Source organism: Calliopsis andreniformis, chromosome 5, assembly GCF_051401765.1.
Source record: "Calliopsis andreniformis isolate RMS-2024a chromosome 5, iyCalAndr_principal, whole genome shotgun sequence".
NCBI classification, from domain to species: domain Eukaryota; kingdom Metazoa; phylum Arthropoda; class Insecta; order Hymenoptera; family Andrenidae; genus Calliopsis; species Calliopsis andreniformis.
The window spans coordinates 22,179,233-22,195,551 of NC_135066.1; the positions used below are offsets into that span (position 1 = coordinate 22,179,233).

The 16,319-nt window shown below is 38.0% G+C and overlaps 2 protein-coding genes across 2 annotated transcripts; one reads left to right on the plus strand and one right to left on the minus strand.

Moving 5' to 3' along the window:
* Positions 1-9,283: 9,283 nt before the first annotated feature.
* LOC143179668 (uncharacterized) lies at positions 9,284-10,581 on the plus strand. The gene is made up of 3 exons (XM_076378981.1): positions 9,284-9,451; positions 9,524-9,718; positions 9,796-10,581. The coding sequence occupies exons 1-3, from the start codon at positions 9,284-9,286 to the stop codon at positions 10,579-10,581; spliced, it is 1,149 nt and encodes a 382-aa protein (XP_076235096.1).
* A 4,057-nt stretch (positions 10,582-14,638) lies between these two features.
* On the minus strand, positions 14,639-15,898 carry LOC143179669 (uncharacterized). The gene is made up of 4 exons (XM_076378982.1): positions 15,641-15,898; positions 15,490-15,577; positions 15,154-15,448; positions 14,639-15,089 (listed from the first exon to the last, which is right to left on the minus strand). Exons 1-4 carry the CDS (start codon positions 15,896-15,898, stop codon positions 14,639-14,641), a joined length of 1,092 nt encoding a protein of 363 aa, XP_076235097.1.
* Between the last annotated feature and the right edge of the window lie 421 nt (positions 15,899-16,319).

Here is a 16,319-nt window from a genome sequence, read left to right on the forward strand (position 1 = left end):
AAATAAAACTTCTATAGTCATATTTTTGACGTTCTTGTGATGAAAACGAAATCAAACACGAAATAATTTGGATCATATTTACATATTTAATGAGTGATAATAACTTTCCTTTTTACCTACTTAATAAGTAAATATAATTCAAAGTATATTGTATTTGGTCTTATGTTAATTCGAAAACTTTCAGAAATACGTCTGTGAAAGTTTTATTGTTAAATAACCAAAATTATGAAAGTTTCATCTTTATATCAGTGTGGTCTCTCTGATGCACGAGATAAGACTGAGTTACAATACCTTATCCTACCATCGAGCATCGATATAAAGAAATGCGTCCTTCTGTTGGCACATCTGGTCTTCTCGACCATCGCATTTCGTAACTGCCTGCTTTTACATTCTAGTTAACTATAACTACTTGTTCCTAGATTCTAGATAATTGTAACTGTCTAGTACAATTTCCTCATTTTTAAGGGTAAGAACTTCTACCCATGCAGTAACTTCTACAGTGGTGTAAATTCAAAATTTTTTAAATGTGAATTTATTAATCAAATCGCATGAAATCACAGAAAAAGCATAGATACCTTGCCTTATATTCTAATATAATTCTACTTGAAAAACTGAAGCTAAAGAGGGGATAGACTACTAAAAATTTAACTATTAAAGCTTTTAAATGAAATATTGCCAGAAGTCATGGTTAAACTTGTTCTGATCCATATAAAAATGGAATCTTAAATTATCTATATCTTTGTAGTTATAAAATAATATTTATTGCGAGTTATCTTTTGTTTAACACCGTAGACGTGAGGAGATCAAGAATTGAATGAAAAATAAAGAGATTCTAAAAAACATATACAGGAAGGAAAAATCGGTAGAGAGAATATTTTTGCGGAGAAGTCGAGATCCTTAGCCGAGTCTAATATTCCTAGCAGATGGAAAATATTAAATTAAATTAAATTACGTATGGATGTGATCATATGCATGTTTGACTGTGAGATTTAACGTCGACGGCTCAGCACATGGCTATACTGTCAAGAAATATTCTCAGAAATGTTCGTCTCGGTCTCGAAATCCATTACTCCTGTTGCACGGTTCTCTTCAAGAAATTTCACGATCTCGAGAACATGAAGTTATAATGCTCTAAGAATTGTAACTGCAACCCGGCTGGAAAGTATTTCAAACTTATACAAAATGCAATCACTGTTCACGTTGCAATTATAGCTCACGTTTTGACGCTTTCAATGCCAAGTAAATTGGGCAAGAATTACATATTATACGCAATGAGTCTGACTTTAGGTTTTTAATTCATTTTTATATTCATTATATATAGTGTTTCGCTTTTTCTAGTAATATCTATTGTAATTGTTAGTATCACTCATTATTGTGTAAATGAATGTAGCTTACAATTACGTACAAATTGTTACCCGCATATGGATGACATGATGGTTAAAGCTAAGTTTTTAAAGTTAATATTTATGTAAATATTATAAATAACATTAAAATTGTACAATAGTCATTTGTTATTTATATTATACATTTATTTATTATACGCTATCACTTCTTCGTATCACAACGCAATCAGAAGAAGTTTGTCAGCTACTCTCGAATAATTAATTTCCTTGCACCCTTTCTCTATTCAATTTAACAATAGTTATTTCAGTTTTTTCAATAACTACATATGTATTTATATACAGGATGTCCCAAACTAAGTGTGGGAGCCAGAAATGAGAGATTCCTGGGGTGATACCAAACAACATTTTCCTTTGCAAAAATGTCCTCCAAAGCTTTGTTAACGAGTTATTAACGAAAAACCCCGACCAATCAAACAACGCGAATAGCGAGCGCTCGGCCGACCAGTGACAGGGCACAAGCTACGCTGAGCGTCTACTATTCACCGTGCTCGAGGCTTGTACAAGAAATTTAAGGTCCTTACGTTATTGCCCAATATCTCCTAAACTATTGGATGAAAAATTATGAAAAAAATCAGGGACACCTTAGCCACCGCGAATAATGTTATGGAATTTTCTCAGATTTTTAAATTAATTAACAAAGTCGTAAAACATAAAAAACGAGGGAAAAGGATTTTAAAATACCGATTTAGTAAACTAATGGCATAGTAAAAAAAAAATAAAAAGCTATGTTTTCGTAGTTCCTACGGATTGTACGTTATTCTACTGGGTATTAAAACATTGAAAATTGTACAAGAATACTTATTTAATAATGAATGAACGAAAAATGGACGTATTAGTTGCTGTAATCGGTAAAAAGTACGGAAACATTGATTTTTATTTTTTTAATTATGACGGACCAAAGCAAAAAATGTTTAAATGAATTGAGATTAATAATATGACTCTAGTAATATGAATAATTACTATTGGTAGAACTCACCCATTCGGAGAGAAATTCACCTGCTGCTTGAACATTTGCTCTATTGGGTCATTGTACCGATTCCGATCATTGGGGGATGATGCTCAGGTAGTGCTGATCGCAGGTATACAACACCCCAAGAAGCCACATTGCATTTACAACACTTCGCGGTCACTAGCACTGATCACTTCACTAAACGAATACTTGACCTTTTAATGACCGACAACCGATTATTTTGAAACGTTCTGCGGCATTCCGTAAATAAAAACAAGATGTTACACAGTTCGGCGACGCAATTACGATCGATACTGACGATTTCTTTCGATGTCTCTTTCCTCGTGCTCTCGCATCTCTTCAGCGCGGTTTCTCGAGATGTAGCTTCGTCGAAATACTCGAATTTGATTTGTTAGTTAACACCAACGAGGTTGGATCTTCCTCGATTACTTTTTTTAGTGGGAGGTGGTAGTCTCTTCTTCGGGTGGAGAAAGTCGTATGCAAATTTATGGGGAAAAGGAAAGGCATATCGAATGAGTGTAGAAGACCGTAACGAGGGTTTCGCAGATGTGGCCGTTTATGATCACAGGTATTGCTCTGTCTAGTTCGAAGAAGCCATCCGTACCCGAGACTGTAGGTCGCAAGGGTATGCGACTAATCAAGGTAGTGTAACGTCCCTAAAGCGATGCTACGTTGTCCATGGAAGAGCGGCTTTCCGATGGACGAAAAGTGGGGTTCGTGTGGCGTGCGGTTAAGGAGTTAAAATCCAAAGCTTAGATCTTTCTTGACAATAATTTATTCAGTAAAACCCTATTCTAATTCTAACGTAAATACAATACTAATGCCTATTCTAATTCGTTAAATATTTATAAGAACAAATAAGGTTAATTATTATGTACAGACGAGGTTATGTTGATTATAATCGTTATGCGATATACTTCTATCATTTATCTCGATAACGCGAGAGTTAGGTTATGTGTCTATGCTTAAAATTCGTGAATAAGAGTAATTATGCTGTTATTAATTATTAATCCGTATTAATTGCGGTAGAGGATCCTCTATTTTAGACGATACGCAGTGTAAGTGTGTGTGTGTGTGCAATAGATCTTGTCTCGTATGCCCTGGTCGCTGCCGAAGTTATAGGTGGCTATAACCTAAGAGCGGTCTCAAGGTTTCATGAAACATATAATCTTTGCTTGATTGCCAAGCATCCGTAAGCCCTTCGTTATCTTTTCTACATCAGTCGCTACCTTGGAGAAAAGACTCTTCAGGAGCGGTCTTAGAAATGCGTCCGACTAGGAATGGCTTCTAGCGCTTGTTGGCAAGCGATTCGTCTGCTTACGGCAAGCACGAACTCTATATTAAAGGAGCATCAATTACTATTTGGTAGAACGGTCGCTACCCCTAAAGGAGCGGTCTCGATCTTTAGTATATCAGCTACCTCCAAGATGTCGCCCGTACTGCACTTGCTTAGAATCGTCGTAGTGCACCTGTCATAAAGTTACTCAAGATTGAACCTGTAAAGGAGCATCGAATACTCTTGATCTCTGGAAAACGGTCGCTACCCCTAAAGGAGCGGTCTCGATCTCACTGGACGAGTATCTCAGCTGCCTCCCAGATCTTCGTCTATTCGGAACCTGATGCCAGAGAGAAGTGTTTTCCTGCTGCTTTCGCAGCTCCTTTTATACTCGCCAGTCGGAGTTCGCACATGCGCAGTTGTTCTAATTCTAATGGCGCTCTTATTCTAATAGTGACTGCTTTAATATGAAAACGTACGAAATATATTATACTTATATGAGAATGTAATTAAAATCTATAATATATAATGTGTGTCGTAATACAAAAATGTTTATTAGTAAATAGATAACAGAATACGCGCTTATATACAGTAATAAGATAGAAATAGAAAGAGATAGACATGTTTACAATAAGATGGAGAGAGACAGCGATAGTAGAGAGAGATAGATTGAAATAGGAAGAGACAGAGACAGAGACAGAGACAGAGACAGAGACAGAGACAGAGACAGAGACAGAGACAGAGTCGTGGGGCGTTACAATAGTAATAGCGTATTTTGAAGATAGGTTCATACTATGCGTTTGAAAATATTCCATTGCTCTTATACTTTTTTGACTTCGGATCAAAACAAATAATTGTAAGTATTTTGAAACGACGAAATTTCGAAAGAGTATAAGGAAAGGTAATTCATCGGTTTGTTAACTATGTATCTGGACTCCAAAGCAAAAGTATATTTTGTAAATCACTTTTTACACTTTTAAAAACAATAAACCGAAGATGCAAAAATTTTGTAATTTTAAAACCGCTAAAAATACATTTGTAACTTAAATACATTTTTTATTTTGGAAAGGTATTGTTTCACCAGTTAAAGGTAAAATTGTTTACTGGGTACTGTTACTTTTAAAAATAGAAAATAAATTGTATTTTGTATATTGTAAATGTAATGTATTTTTATAAAACTATAAAATACAAAGAACCGTTTATTATCTACGTATTGCCAAAAACTGAGCTGGAGGAAAAGTGGAAATGACGTACAAGTTCTTATTGTTGTAACTGGAAAAACAAAAAAAAACATATGATCGTATCAAGTTCGTAACGATAAAAGTTGCTTGTCTGCATCGAGCAATTGGACCTAAACATAGAAGCAAAATGTTGGTCGATTATGGTAGAATTAATTTCAACAGGCGGCTCAGGGTCACTCAGCCCTTCACGCGTTTTTCTGGTGGGTTCCCCCACCGCGGCAGTTCCTCGCGCGCGCGGACGCACTTGCCGCACGTTACGAATATCCGTGAGCTCACTCCTCTGTCCCACCAGAAAGGCGCCTGAGGGGCTGAGTGACCCTGAGCCGCCTGTTGAAATTAATTCTACCATAGTATTTGTTTTATAACGTTCGTTACACTTTTGTGTTATATTTATACCTGTCCTCCTCTATATAACTAATATCGAATCCAGTAGTATGGGACTTGACTCTATCTATAAGAAACACATAGAGATTTAAAATATGATACAGCCAGGAAATATCAACGGTTCAGGTATACATATATGTATAATTAATATCATTTTTTACTACTATATTAAAAACAAATGACTTGAAATGTAAGAATTTTCACCATCGAAGATAGTATCTAGAGACGCGGTGGCGTCTCGATGCCAAGTACATGAAGAAGAACACCCTGTATATATCCACTGTCCCTGCCATGTATATTTACAGAAGAATCGGCAATTCCAACCTTACCTGAAACTTATTTCATTAATATCTCATCACACGGGCAATATTTTCTAAATTTAAAAACATTTTTCTTATGTAAGCCACATCTGAGCTTTTCAGTAAGACCAAATTCAATAAAATCATGGATCAGTCGAAAATTGTATAATTTTTCTTCTGATTCTTAATCTTCAGGCAAATTTTCGTCAACATAATACGTATACGCGTTACACGCACACATTCAGTCAAAAGGAACTAATACATGTTTCGTTCATCGACTCTCGGGATCATTCGGCAGGGCTTAGCGGCCGTCATTGGAAAGAGAACTGCCAAGTGGCGAATGACATTTCCGACGCACCGGCAGGGAGGTTATCTGCAGTAAAAGGTTATAGAACGGAGAAACATCTTCATTCGCATAAGTTTTTGAAAACTTGTGCCGTGCTTGTGCGAAATATGTTCTAACAAATTGCAGCCAGAATTATCATTTAAAACATTATCATTTCATTGTTTTAACTGCTTTCAGTTTGTAATTAACTAGTTGATAAATTTCTCTTCTATAATGGAACAGAAATTTCAAATATTGATATAATAAATATTCGAAGAAAAATTACGATAGAAATGTATATTTATTACAACAAATATAATTATACAAGTACTACTATCAGTATAAATTGTATGGTACACCTTGCACTGCCCAAGATGTTAAAAAAATCATTTGAATTTCAACACATAATAAAACAATTTCACAGCATGGATATATTTGACAGATCCTTACAAATACAAACATAACGAAGAAAGTCAGTATAACTGCTTCCAAACAAATTCTTATTGCAAAATTACTTTTGTTCGATCACAGTAGTAGTGGAACAACAAAAGTGCAAAATTTCTACGTCAAAACAATACCTACCATTAAAGTACAAATGGGAAATCACTGTTATAAACTTAAGGCAGCGAGTTTCCACCACGGTAAGATTTACGAGTAGAAAAACAAGCTTGGCCATGAAATGCTAAAGATGTATACATATTTTACTTCGAAAGGTGGTAATTGTGATTGTTATTACTAACCTGCGGATGTTTATGCACGATAAATATGCAAAACGCATTTTGTATATTTTTCTGTATAAAGTATAATATTAAAAATTATCTGAGGTCATTCCCTATGTAAATTATCTTTGTAAAGAAAAGTGTAATCCTAACAAAAGACTTCAAAAAAGTAAAAAAGTCACGCCAAGTATATGAAACGGTCAGTATTGTGTCACAAAAAGATGTGAAATCGAAACGAGCTGCAAGTACATAAAGGTGCATTCCAGTAATGTGCAAAGTCAACACTATGTAACGTAATGTAAGATTCGGTGCTTTCCAACTATACTTAAGATGTCACAACTATGCACAGTTAAAATGCTGTGTTCAACTTGGCGTGGCCAAGCAATGTATTCTCAGATCATCAATACCATACCTTCTCTTGCAGGCTTTAAGATAATTCGTGAATTTAAAACTCTGACAATATGAGTAGATTTTCATTATGTTGCATTTTAAAATAATTTTAAGGTCATTTATCCACATCAATACTTTGCCTTTCACAGACATACAACTAACTCATCAATTTAAATAAACTTTTAACACATTGTGTACACTTTCATTAGTTTGCAATTTCTAAATAATTCTTATTCATCGACACTTTAACCATGCCTGGCCACGCCAAGTTGAACACAGCATTTTAGCTGTGCATAATTGTGTCATCTTAAGTATAGTTGGAAAGCACCGAATCTTACATTATGTTACATAGTGTTGTCTTTGCACATTACTGAATAGCACCTTTATGTACTTGCAGCTCATTTTGATTTCAGATCTTTTTGTGACACAGTACCGACCTTTTCATGTACTTGGCGTAACTTTTTTGAAATTTTTTGTTAGGATCAAATTTAATATAGGAAATATGTGAAATATCATTTCTGGAATAATGGACTTAATATTGTGCATTTTGGCTCTAGAGATCATACTTGTTGGTCAATTCTAACAAACGAATATATTTCAAAATACTTTTTATTGTTTAAAAACGAAGAGAAAGATGGTGTCAGAGTGGATGCCGGCTGCCAACGCAAACGCAAATCGTTAGATTGTACCCCCTGGCGAGCCCGTCTTCGTCACTATCAAACCACCCTTCGTTGCCACCCGATAGACGTCTTTTTGCTCATTGTGTCTAGCCACGCTTGAATAATTTTCCGTTTTCTGCTTCCTCACGACTTTCGTCGGCGACAGCAAATAATAACTGGTGTCCTGACTGAGACTGGGCCCGAAGTACTTAGAGACTGTTTTCGAGAGGGGAAATTCTCTTTCTCTTCCTCTCCTCTACTTTTTCGACCGCTTGTATAAGTCACAGAAGACTCACTGCTCAGGTTTTACGTTTTTTAATATTCCTTAATGTAGCGTCGCATACTTCGCTAGGTCTAGTTGCAAAAAATTTCACGTATGAGTTCATTTACTAATTACTGTATGCATATGGTAATTTGATACCTAAATGTAGGTACAAAGAATTTAAACTTTTACGAGCGGAAATATGGTATTATACTTCTGTGAATATTTAACATTAATGCAGATCTAGCCAGAAACCTGTTTAGTTGAAACAAATTTTTATTTCAAAATGAAAAATTTTCTTGTGATAGCTTTGAGAGAATGTAAATTTTTCTCAATGTAATGTACAAATTTTGAATAATTTTAAAAAATAAGAAGAAAGATTTTTAAAAATTTCGTTTTTCACTGAAGAAAATCAAGTAGGATAATTCATAAAACTGCAACAAAAATATTGACAAAATCTCGATAAAAAATACCTTATGAAATTATCTACAACATATAATAATGTAATAGCTTTCAACATCTGCTTCTGCTGTAGTAAAAAACATGGTTTCGAGATACACACACACATATGTATGTATAACAAAAATCCTATTTAATGTTATAATACCGTTTACTATTTAAATTTCGAAAACTCTTTCAACCAAGAAATTTATGCACTCCAATGTTTTTTTAACAGTTCATTTTGCTCTCTTTCTTTAAAACCCATTTTAATATCGAATCACATAACAAGTTAGTGATGTCTCAATATTCAAAACAATCATCATTTAATGTCACCAGGAATATTGGTTTCAACGCGGTGAGATACAGCATATTACTAATGACAATAAATTGTTCGCGTGACTAAATCTACAGATTTGTCGCAGGAAAATTAAAACTACCAAGCCACATTCGCTTTGTTTCGAAGTTGACCGCTTTCCCACCTATTCTCGCGAACGAGTAATGCATTTGAAGCCTGACAGCTATCATGGGAACAAGGAACCGCGGATAAACAATGAAATTACGTTTTCCATGCCATAGCGAACACGTTAATGTATCTGCTGAATAACCACTACTTACATAACATGTTAAGCTGCATATACACTAGACAACATTTCACGAGCACTGTTCGCATACAATGTTTGTAAGCAGTTCGTAAACTTTCTATAACCACTACACAATTTTTTCGCGAACATTGTTTGTAACAATGTTCACAAAGTGCTTTCGATCAAACATGTGCACAAACAGTTCACTGTTAGTTCAGGAATAGTTTTACATGCTATATTTATGGTATATCAACTTCCTCAGTTTATTATTTGATTGTTGTTTGATCACTACGTGCATGCGAGCAGTCAAAAGTGTTGTAACCATTTATAATTATGAGCACTCAAGAGCACTTATTAGCCTCTGCTAGTTCTTTGGTAATCCGTTTATTAACGGAAAAAAAGAAAACTAAACGGCGCTGGTGGCAAAAAAATTATTTTAAAACCATCAAAGACATAGTGGTACAGACTTGCTGGCGGATTTATGATTGGAAGATCAAAGTGGTTTTAGAAATTTCTGTCGAATATCAGCAATAGAATTTGAAACAATTTTGACATTAGTGGGGTCAACTATAGCAAAACAGAATACCAATTACAGAGCGGTCATTCCAGTGCATGTATGTACGTTTAGCCATAACTTTGCGTTTTTTAGTCACAGGGGATTCGTTTACTTGTTTAATGTATTTATTTAAAGTTTCGAAACAATTAATATCTCGAATAGTGTTGGATACATGTTCAGCCTTAAATAAATCATTGCGTGAATATATACAGGTAGAAACATTATTACTTATATTTGTTCATTTTAATTTTTAACTTTATTTCCGTTTTCACTTTTCTCAATTTTTTAGGAACCAAGAACTTCCGAAGCTTGGCATAACGTAACTATCGATTTTGAAAACAAATGGAATTTTCCGAAATGTATAGGCACGATAGACGGAAAGCACATCATTTTACAAGCTCCAATAAATAGTGGTATAGAGTACTATAATTATAAAGGATCCTACAGTATTATATTGCTTGGAATCGCTGATGCAAATTACTTTTTCCTATATATAAACGTTGGCTGTCAAGGTCGCATTTTCGACGGAGGCGTGTGGAAGAATTGTTTTTCTTCTGCATTAACCAATGGAAAGCTTAATTTACCACTAGAAAGTGCATTGCCAGGAAGATCAGAAGAAGTCCCATATGTATTTGTAGCTAACGACGCATTTCCGTTGCAAAATAATATAATGAAACTTTATCCTGGAAATCATGAAAGCGGTTCCAAAAGACGTATTTTCAACTATAGACTTACCAGAGCCAGAAGAACGATAGAAAATACGTTTGAAATCTTGTCTGTAGTATTTCGTGTGCTACGAAAACCTTCATTACTGAAACCAGATATTGCAACAGAAGTTGTGTTGTCATGCACTTACTTGCATAATTTTATTAGAAAGAACCAATCTGAAAACGTTTATTTTCCTCCTGGTTCACTGGATTCAGAAATAAATGGAGAGATCACTGACGGTAGTTGGAGGCGAGAAAATACTAGTTTAACATCTTTCATACCACTCGAAAGAACGGGACGAAGATCAGCTCGAAGTGCGAATCACATTCGCGATGAATTTTGTGAATATTTTTCTTCTGAACGGTGATCAGTACCATGGCAGAATTTTCAATAAATAATTATTATAAATATTCATAGAGCACGTACAATTTTTAAAAATTTTATGCATTTTTTCTCCCTCAAATATTATCCTACCTGTGTACATATATTATGCATATAATGTATATGTGTTACATACTGCAAGTTCCCGAGCAGTTCCCAAACAGCTTGCAATTATTTTGATTTGATTTCTATGTACGATCGGCAATTTATTATCTTTCATGTCATTACACCACTTTCTGAGTTCATGAACAGTCCATGAACAGGAAAATAATCATATAGAACATAAAATTAAAAATAAAATTGAAGGTAAATATTTGTTTAGGCTCATCATAAAGCATTTTTCAATAGGTTTAGAATCAGTTAGTACCGTATACCTAGAGTTAGCTTCGTACTTCGTTTATGGCCCCAATTCTGGGTCCCGAACCGTACCGTGACAACCGTAAAATCATGAAGCCATAAGGAACTCCGCGTTTCATTTCAATCTTTAGCTTACCCATTTTTATTGCTCATTTTAGAATTTCTAATCTTCTATTTCTTATTTGCGAAGGGCATGTTTATTAGAGTCAAGGGGCTTCTTTACTGTACTGCCTGCCACGGTCACCCTTGCGCCGAGCATGGGATTTTCACTACGTCACACGAAAGTGGAAAAAACCCAAGACACAATAGTTTTAGGCGTCCACCTCTGTTTCCATCTCAAGGTCCCATAACCAACCAGAATCAACCACCATAGTCCCACTCCAACACCTTCTTACCAATAGCAATGAATCCCATCGCTCCATCCCGGTCAAAAACTCCCTACCGAGGTGACTTTGAAAATAGCTTGCGAAATTTTTGTCACTTCTTCCTCGTCTCAATAGAACAGATAGACACATTTGAATCTTCAATCTAGAATATCAGCTTGAGTCTTAGAAACATAAAGTTTAGTCTCCCATGCAAGGGAGTGGTCCTTCGAGTGTAGAAAGGAAATAGTCGGCACACCACGTGCAATATTCATCAAGGCTCGAACAATTATAATTAACCACGAGCAATTAACATATTATAAAGACATTTAGTTAAACATCGGCAAGTATTAACACTGATGCATCTGTGAATTATTTTTAATTAATTTAACCATTTTCATATTCATATAATTGTAGAAATGGAATGGTCACGCGAAAAAGTGCAAGAACTTATTCAAATGTTCGAAAATGAACCAATACTATGAAACGTAAAGTTGCCAGAGTATAGAGGGAAAAATAAGAAACACGATGCATGGAAGAGAATTGTCACATAAATAAGAAAGAATAGATATGAAGTGGAGAGAAAAATTAAAGTACTCTTAGCTCAGTATAAAGAAAAAAAAATCGGGAATGGGAGCAGATGAAGTTGAATCATCGACATGGTTCGGTTTCAAATGCTTCTCATTTCTGCATGACAAGAATACGGTAAGGCCCACGGAAGATTCCATGAGAAATAAAACTGTAAGTAGTTATTATTTCTAATTATGTCTATTATTTTTTTTTTAATTTGTATAAAAATATTATTATTTCAAATAACTTTAATTATTCGCGCGGCTTTAGTTTACCAGTTATTCATAAAAATATTTATTAATTGTTTGAGTTTTTCACTCAAGACAGTGTCCTTATATAAATAAAATTTATTTTAAAGATAATTCAATCACAAGAGTCGAATGAAAACAGAGAAAGAGAAAGGGAAATTGAAGAGAATGAAGTGGAAAATTTGTCAAATTGTCAGCAAAATAACAAAAAGAGAAAGGTAGAAGATCCCCGAATTAGTGAAGCGTACAATGTTATGAGAAACATTTCATTGCAACCACGGGATCAATTTACAAGATATGGAGAATACGTCGCGAATTCAGTTACAAAACTTTACAGTAGCCAATTACAAACAACAGTTCAATTTCATATAAACAAAGTATTATATGAAGCAGAAATGAGAATGGGTGCATTTGTAGGCTTTCATGAACCACGTTCTCTTGAACACAATTTATCGAATTTGACCAGTAACAGTTCAAACTAATCAGACTATTTAAACGATTTTACAGATTAAATAAATATATAATAAGTATTAACTTACAAATTACTTTAAAATATGTATTAAATAATAATAATATTGTACTTTTTTGCTGTTCTTGTGTTAAAAATTTAATTAAAATTTCTGTGTTATGACTTTCGTGTTACTGTTTTTGTATTTTGGCGATTTTTGTTGCTTTTCACTTTTGTTGTTATTTTTTATTTTGTTTTTATTGTCAATTTTTGTGTTTTTGTGTTTTTACATTTTATTAGCCATTTCCTGACTAACTTCTTACGTCCCTTAGATTTTTCTGAAGATCGCTTTTATCATACGGGGGTATTTAGTCTTCGACTATTCAGTCACTTATTGATTCGTATTTTCAACTCCAGATTTTGCAGAGCCAAGAGAATTATAGAAAATACGTTTGGACTCTTGTCTGAATCCTGGTTTATGTAATTATCCCACTATTTTGTAACACCCTATATATATGTTCCTTTTGTACACGATTATTATCACTCTGGACGCGAACTTTTGAGGAACTGTTCGCAGGAATAGAAAACAATAATAACATGGAAGACAATAAACTATCAATCTTACTTGGAACTCGAAATGTCTGCGAGCTGTTTGCGAAAGATTTCTGAATTTCCAGTATGTAACACATATGTATATTATATACGTACAGATGGAACAGCATTTGAAGAATAATTCTAGGCTTTACAATAATATAAAAAACACGTCATAATAAACATAATTTTATTGAAATAGTAGCAGAATCTTAGTTATGCAAAATCATACAAAATTTACCCATCTTTTAATCAGAAGCAGCTATAACAACCAGATACGATTTCGCCTAGGAAGAAATCGAGTTTCAAAAGACAATTTTTCTTCTACATTTAATAAATGGTAAAGTGATAGCTAAATCTGTATAGTGGCAGTGACCCGAGCACACAACCATGTACTACCCTCAATCCCTTAGATCAAATCATCACGCCAGCGACGGGCGAAGCGCTTGCGCACACACAGCAGGATGTTTCCCATTACGCATGCGCACAAAATCAGTACGTCACCAAAACGACACCCTATGGCGTGCGATGGTTGACACGCATTGACGACACGACGACGATCAAGCAGCGACCTCGCAAACCAATCGGCGAGCAATACTCTCAATACGCCTGCGCAACCACCAACAGGCGGATGCACCAAGACGTCCGAATCAACCAAGAGCACTGTGATGACTCCTGAACACGCAGGCGCAAAACCACGTTACCCGTACATCGAGGGCAGTCATCGAGCCCAAAAGAGGAAGACAATTTTCTGGTATAAATAAGGCGGCGCCAGCACCAGAGAGATAGAGGGAACGAATACAGTAGTAGTACGCAGCGCAGTTCTCGCTCTGAATCCAAACGACCCCATTTTTTTTTTCTCTCTTTTTAACGTGGAGAAATTCCTAAAGCACACCCCGGGGGGGGGGGGGGGGTACTGTGGGGCTTGCACCTACTAAAAGTCCACGGTGGCCAAAGTAGGCGCATGAGGGGGACTCCGGCAACTCTTGCGAACACTTCCGGAGCCTCCCGCGCTAGCTCCACCACGCAGTTTGCGGCGCGGCGGAGTGCCTGCTTGGGTGGAGAGCTTGACCTCGCCACTTGGCCGCGGACGCTTCGCGCTGCGCGCCCAGCGCCCGCGACCCCTTTTTTCCCTTATGGGATTGGCGCCGCCAAGGGGGTCACACCCTCGACGACACCCCTTCTGGGCCTTTTGAATGGAGGCCACCGGGTCTCCAACCCGATGACCACAGACCCTGGCGGCCCCGCGCACGGCTGGCGGGCTCAATCGGCCGAGCCCGCAGCCGAGAGTCTTAGTGCGCGGGTACCGCCTCTTTCTGCCGGGCGGATTGCGTTTCCGCCAGGCCGAGGGACGTGCGTGTTGCGCGGAGTCCAGCTCCGCGCCGCACTGGTGGCACCTGGTCGTCGCTTCGGCACCAATCTTCTCCAGGTACTCTCCGAAGCAATCGTGCCCGGAGAGCACCTGGGTCATCCGGTAGGTGAGCCCGTCGTGCTCACGGTCCAGCCAGCTGTCAAAGCTGGGCATTCGCGGGTGGATCTTCGAGACTGACGCCTCATTTCAGACTCGACCGACATGTCTGGCGGGCCGTCCCCAGCCAGGCGGAGGGCTTGCAGGCGCCGATATACATCGGCGCTTGCCTCCATCTGGATATCGAAGGGGACGACAATCGCCAGGACCGCTGTCATTTCGTGGGATAGGATGCGGTAGCTACGGACGACCCGGATGGCAACATGCGCCGCGCGCTCCGGCTGACCACCGGGCCGCGGTCCCAAACGGGGCACCCATATAGGACCATGGTCCGCACCACTCCCACATATAGGCGGTGTACCTTCTGGTTCGGTCTCCCGACGTTGGGCAAAAGTTGACCAAGCATGGTCGACATAGCCACAACCCGGGGGACGATGCGGTCGAAGTGTCCTTCAAAGCACCAGCGGCTATCGATGTCCAGGCCGAGGTACTTGAACCTTCCCCCGACTCGAACCTTCCCCTCTGGATGCAGGCATCACCCACCCAGATCCGACCCTGGGGGGTACGCCGCCACAGAGGCAGACCGTGAAACCAGATTACCTCAGTCTTTTGCGGCGAGATCCGAAGCCTCAAGGTTCGGATCCTGGCGACGACCAGGGCCAAGGCCATCTCGGTCAGACGGACAGTCCTCGTCCATTCCCTCCCCACCACTACGAGGAGCGTGTCATCCGCGTAGCAAACTACTCTTGCTCCGGTGGGGAGGGGCCCGCGCAGCACGGAGTCATACTTCAGGTCCCAAAAGAATGGTCCTAATACGGAACCCTGAGGTACGCCCCGGCTGAGCACTCACCGCTGGGTGCCATCCCGGGCCGGGAATTCGATTTCCCTGTTCCGCAGGTAATCCGACACCACGGCTTGTAGGTAGGGCGGCACACGCCCTAGCAGGGAGTGGCCAGGGCAGGGAGTTAAATGCGTTGGCGATGTCCAAACCTATCGCCAACGCAACCCCACCCTGGGTGTCCATTGAGGGATTTGACGCGATCGATCGCGTCTAGCGTCGATCTTCCCCTACGGAAGCCGTACTGGCAGTCCGTTACACCAGGACCGTCACGGGACACTGCCTCCTCGAGTTGGCGGACGAACACTCGCTCGAACAACTTGCCGACTTCATCGAGGAGGCATATGGGCCGGTACGCGGAGGGCGAATCCGCGGGCTTTCCGTGCTTTGGGACGAGGACATCCAGACGACCCCAAATCATACCTAGGCAGCTTTAACCAGCTCCTTGGCCTTCCCTTGATCCACATCAGCATTGATCATCACTGCCATCTGCGCGGATTATAAATAATTAATATTCGATTGATATATAGAACTTCGTGACCATTACTAACTCATATACTTATAAGAATGTCTTTCATCAAAAGACTGAAATTTATACGATTATAAGAATAGAATTAAACATTTTAGTAGTGTAAAATATTTAGGTTAATAAATCGTCCTGTCTTAGTGTAAAGAGAAATCATATTCTATGAAATTTATTATGTCTTCTAATGGCCGGTTCAAATAAAAATTTGTATCGCTTATGTTGTCATTATATTGTAATTAGGATTTATTCTTTTTAATTAATTTTCCATAGTGTTTCCAAATACCATCTATTTCAACGTTACAGAAGCCTTCCTTAC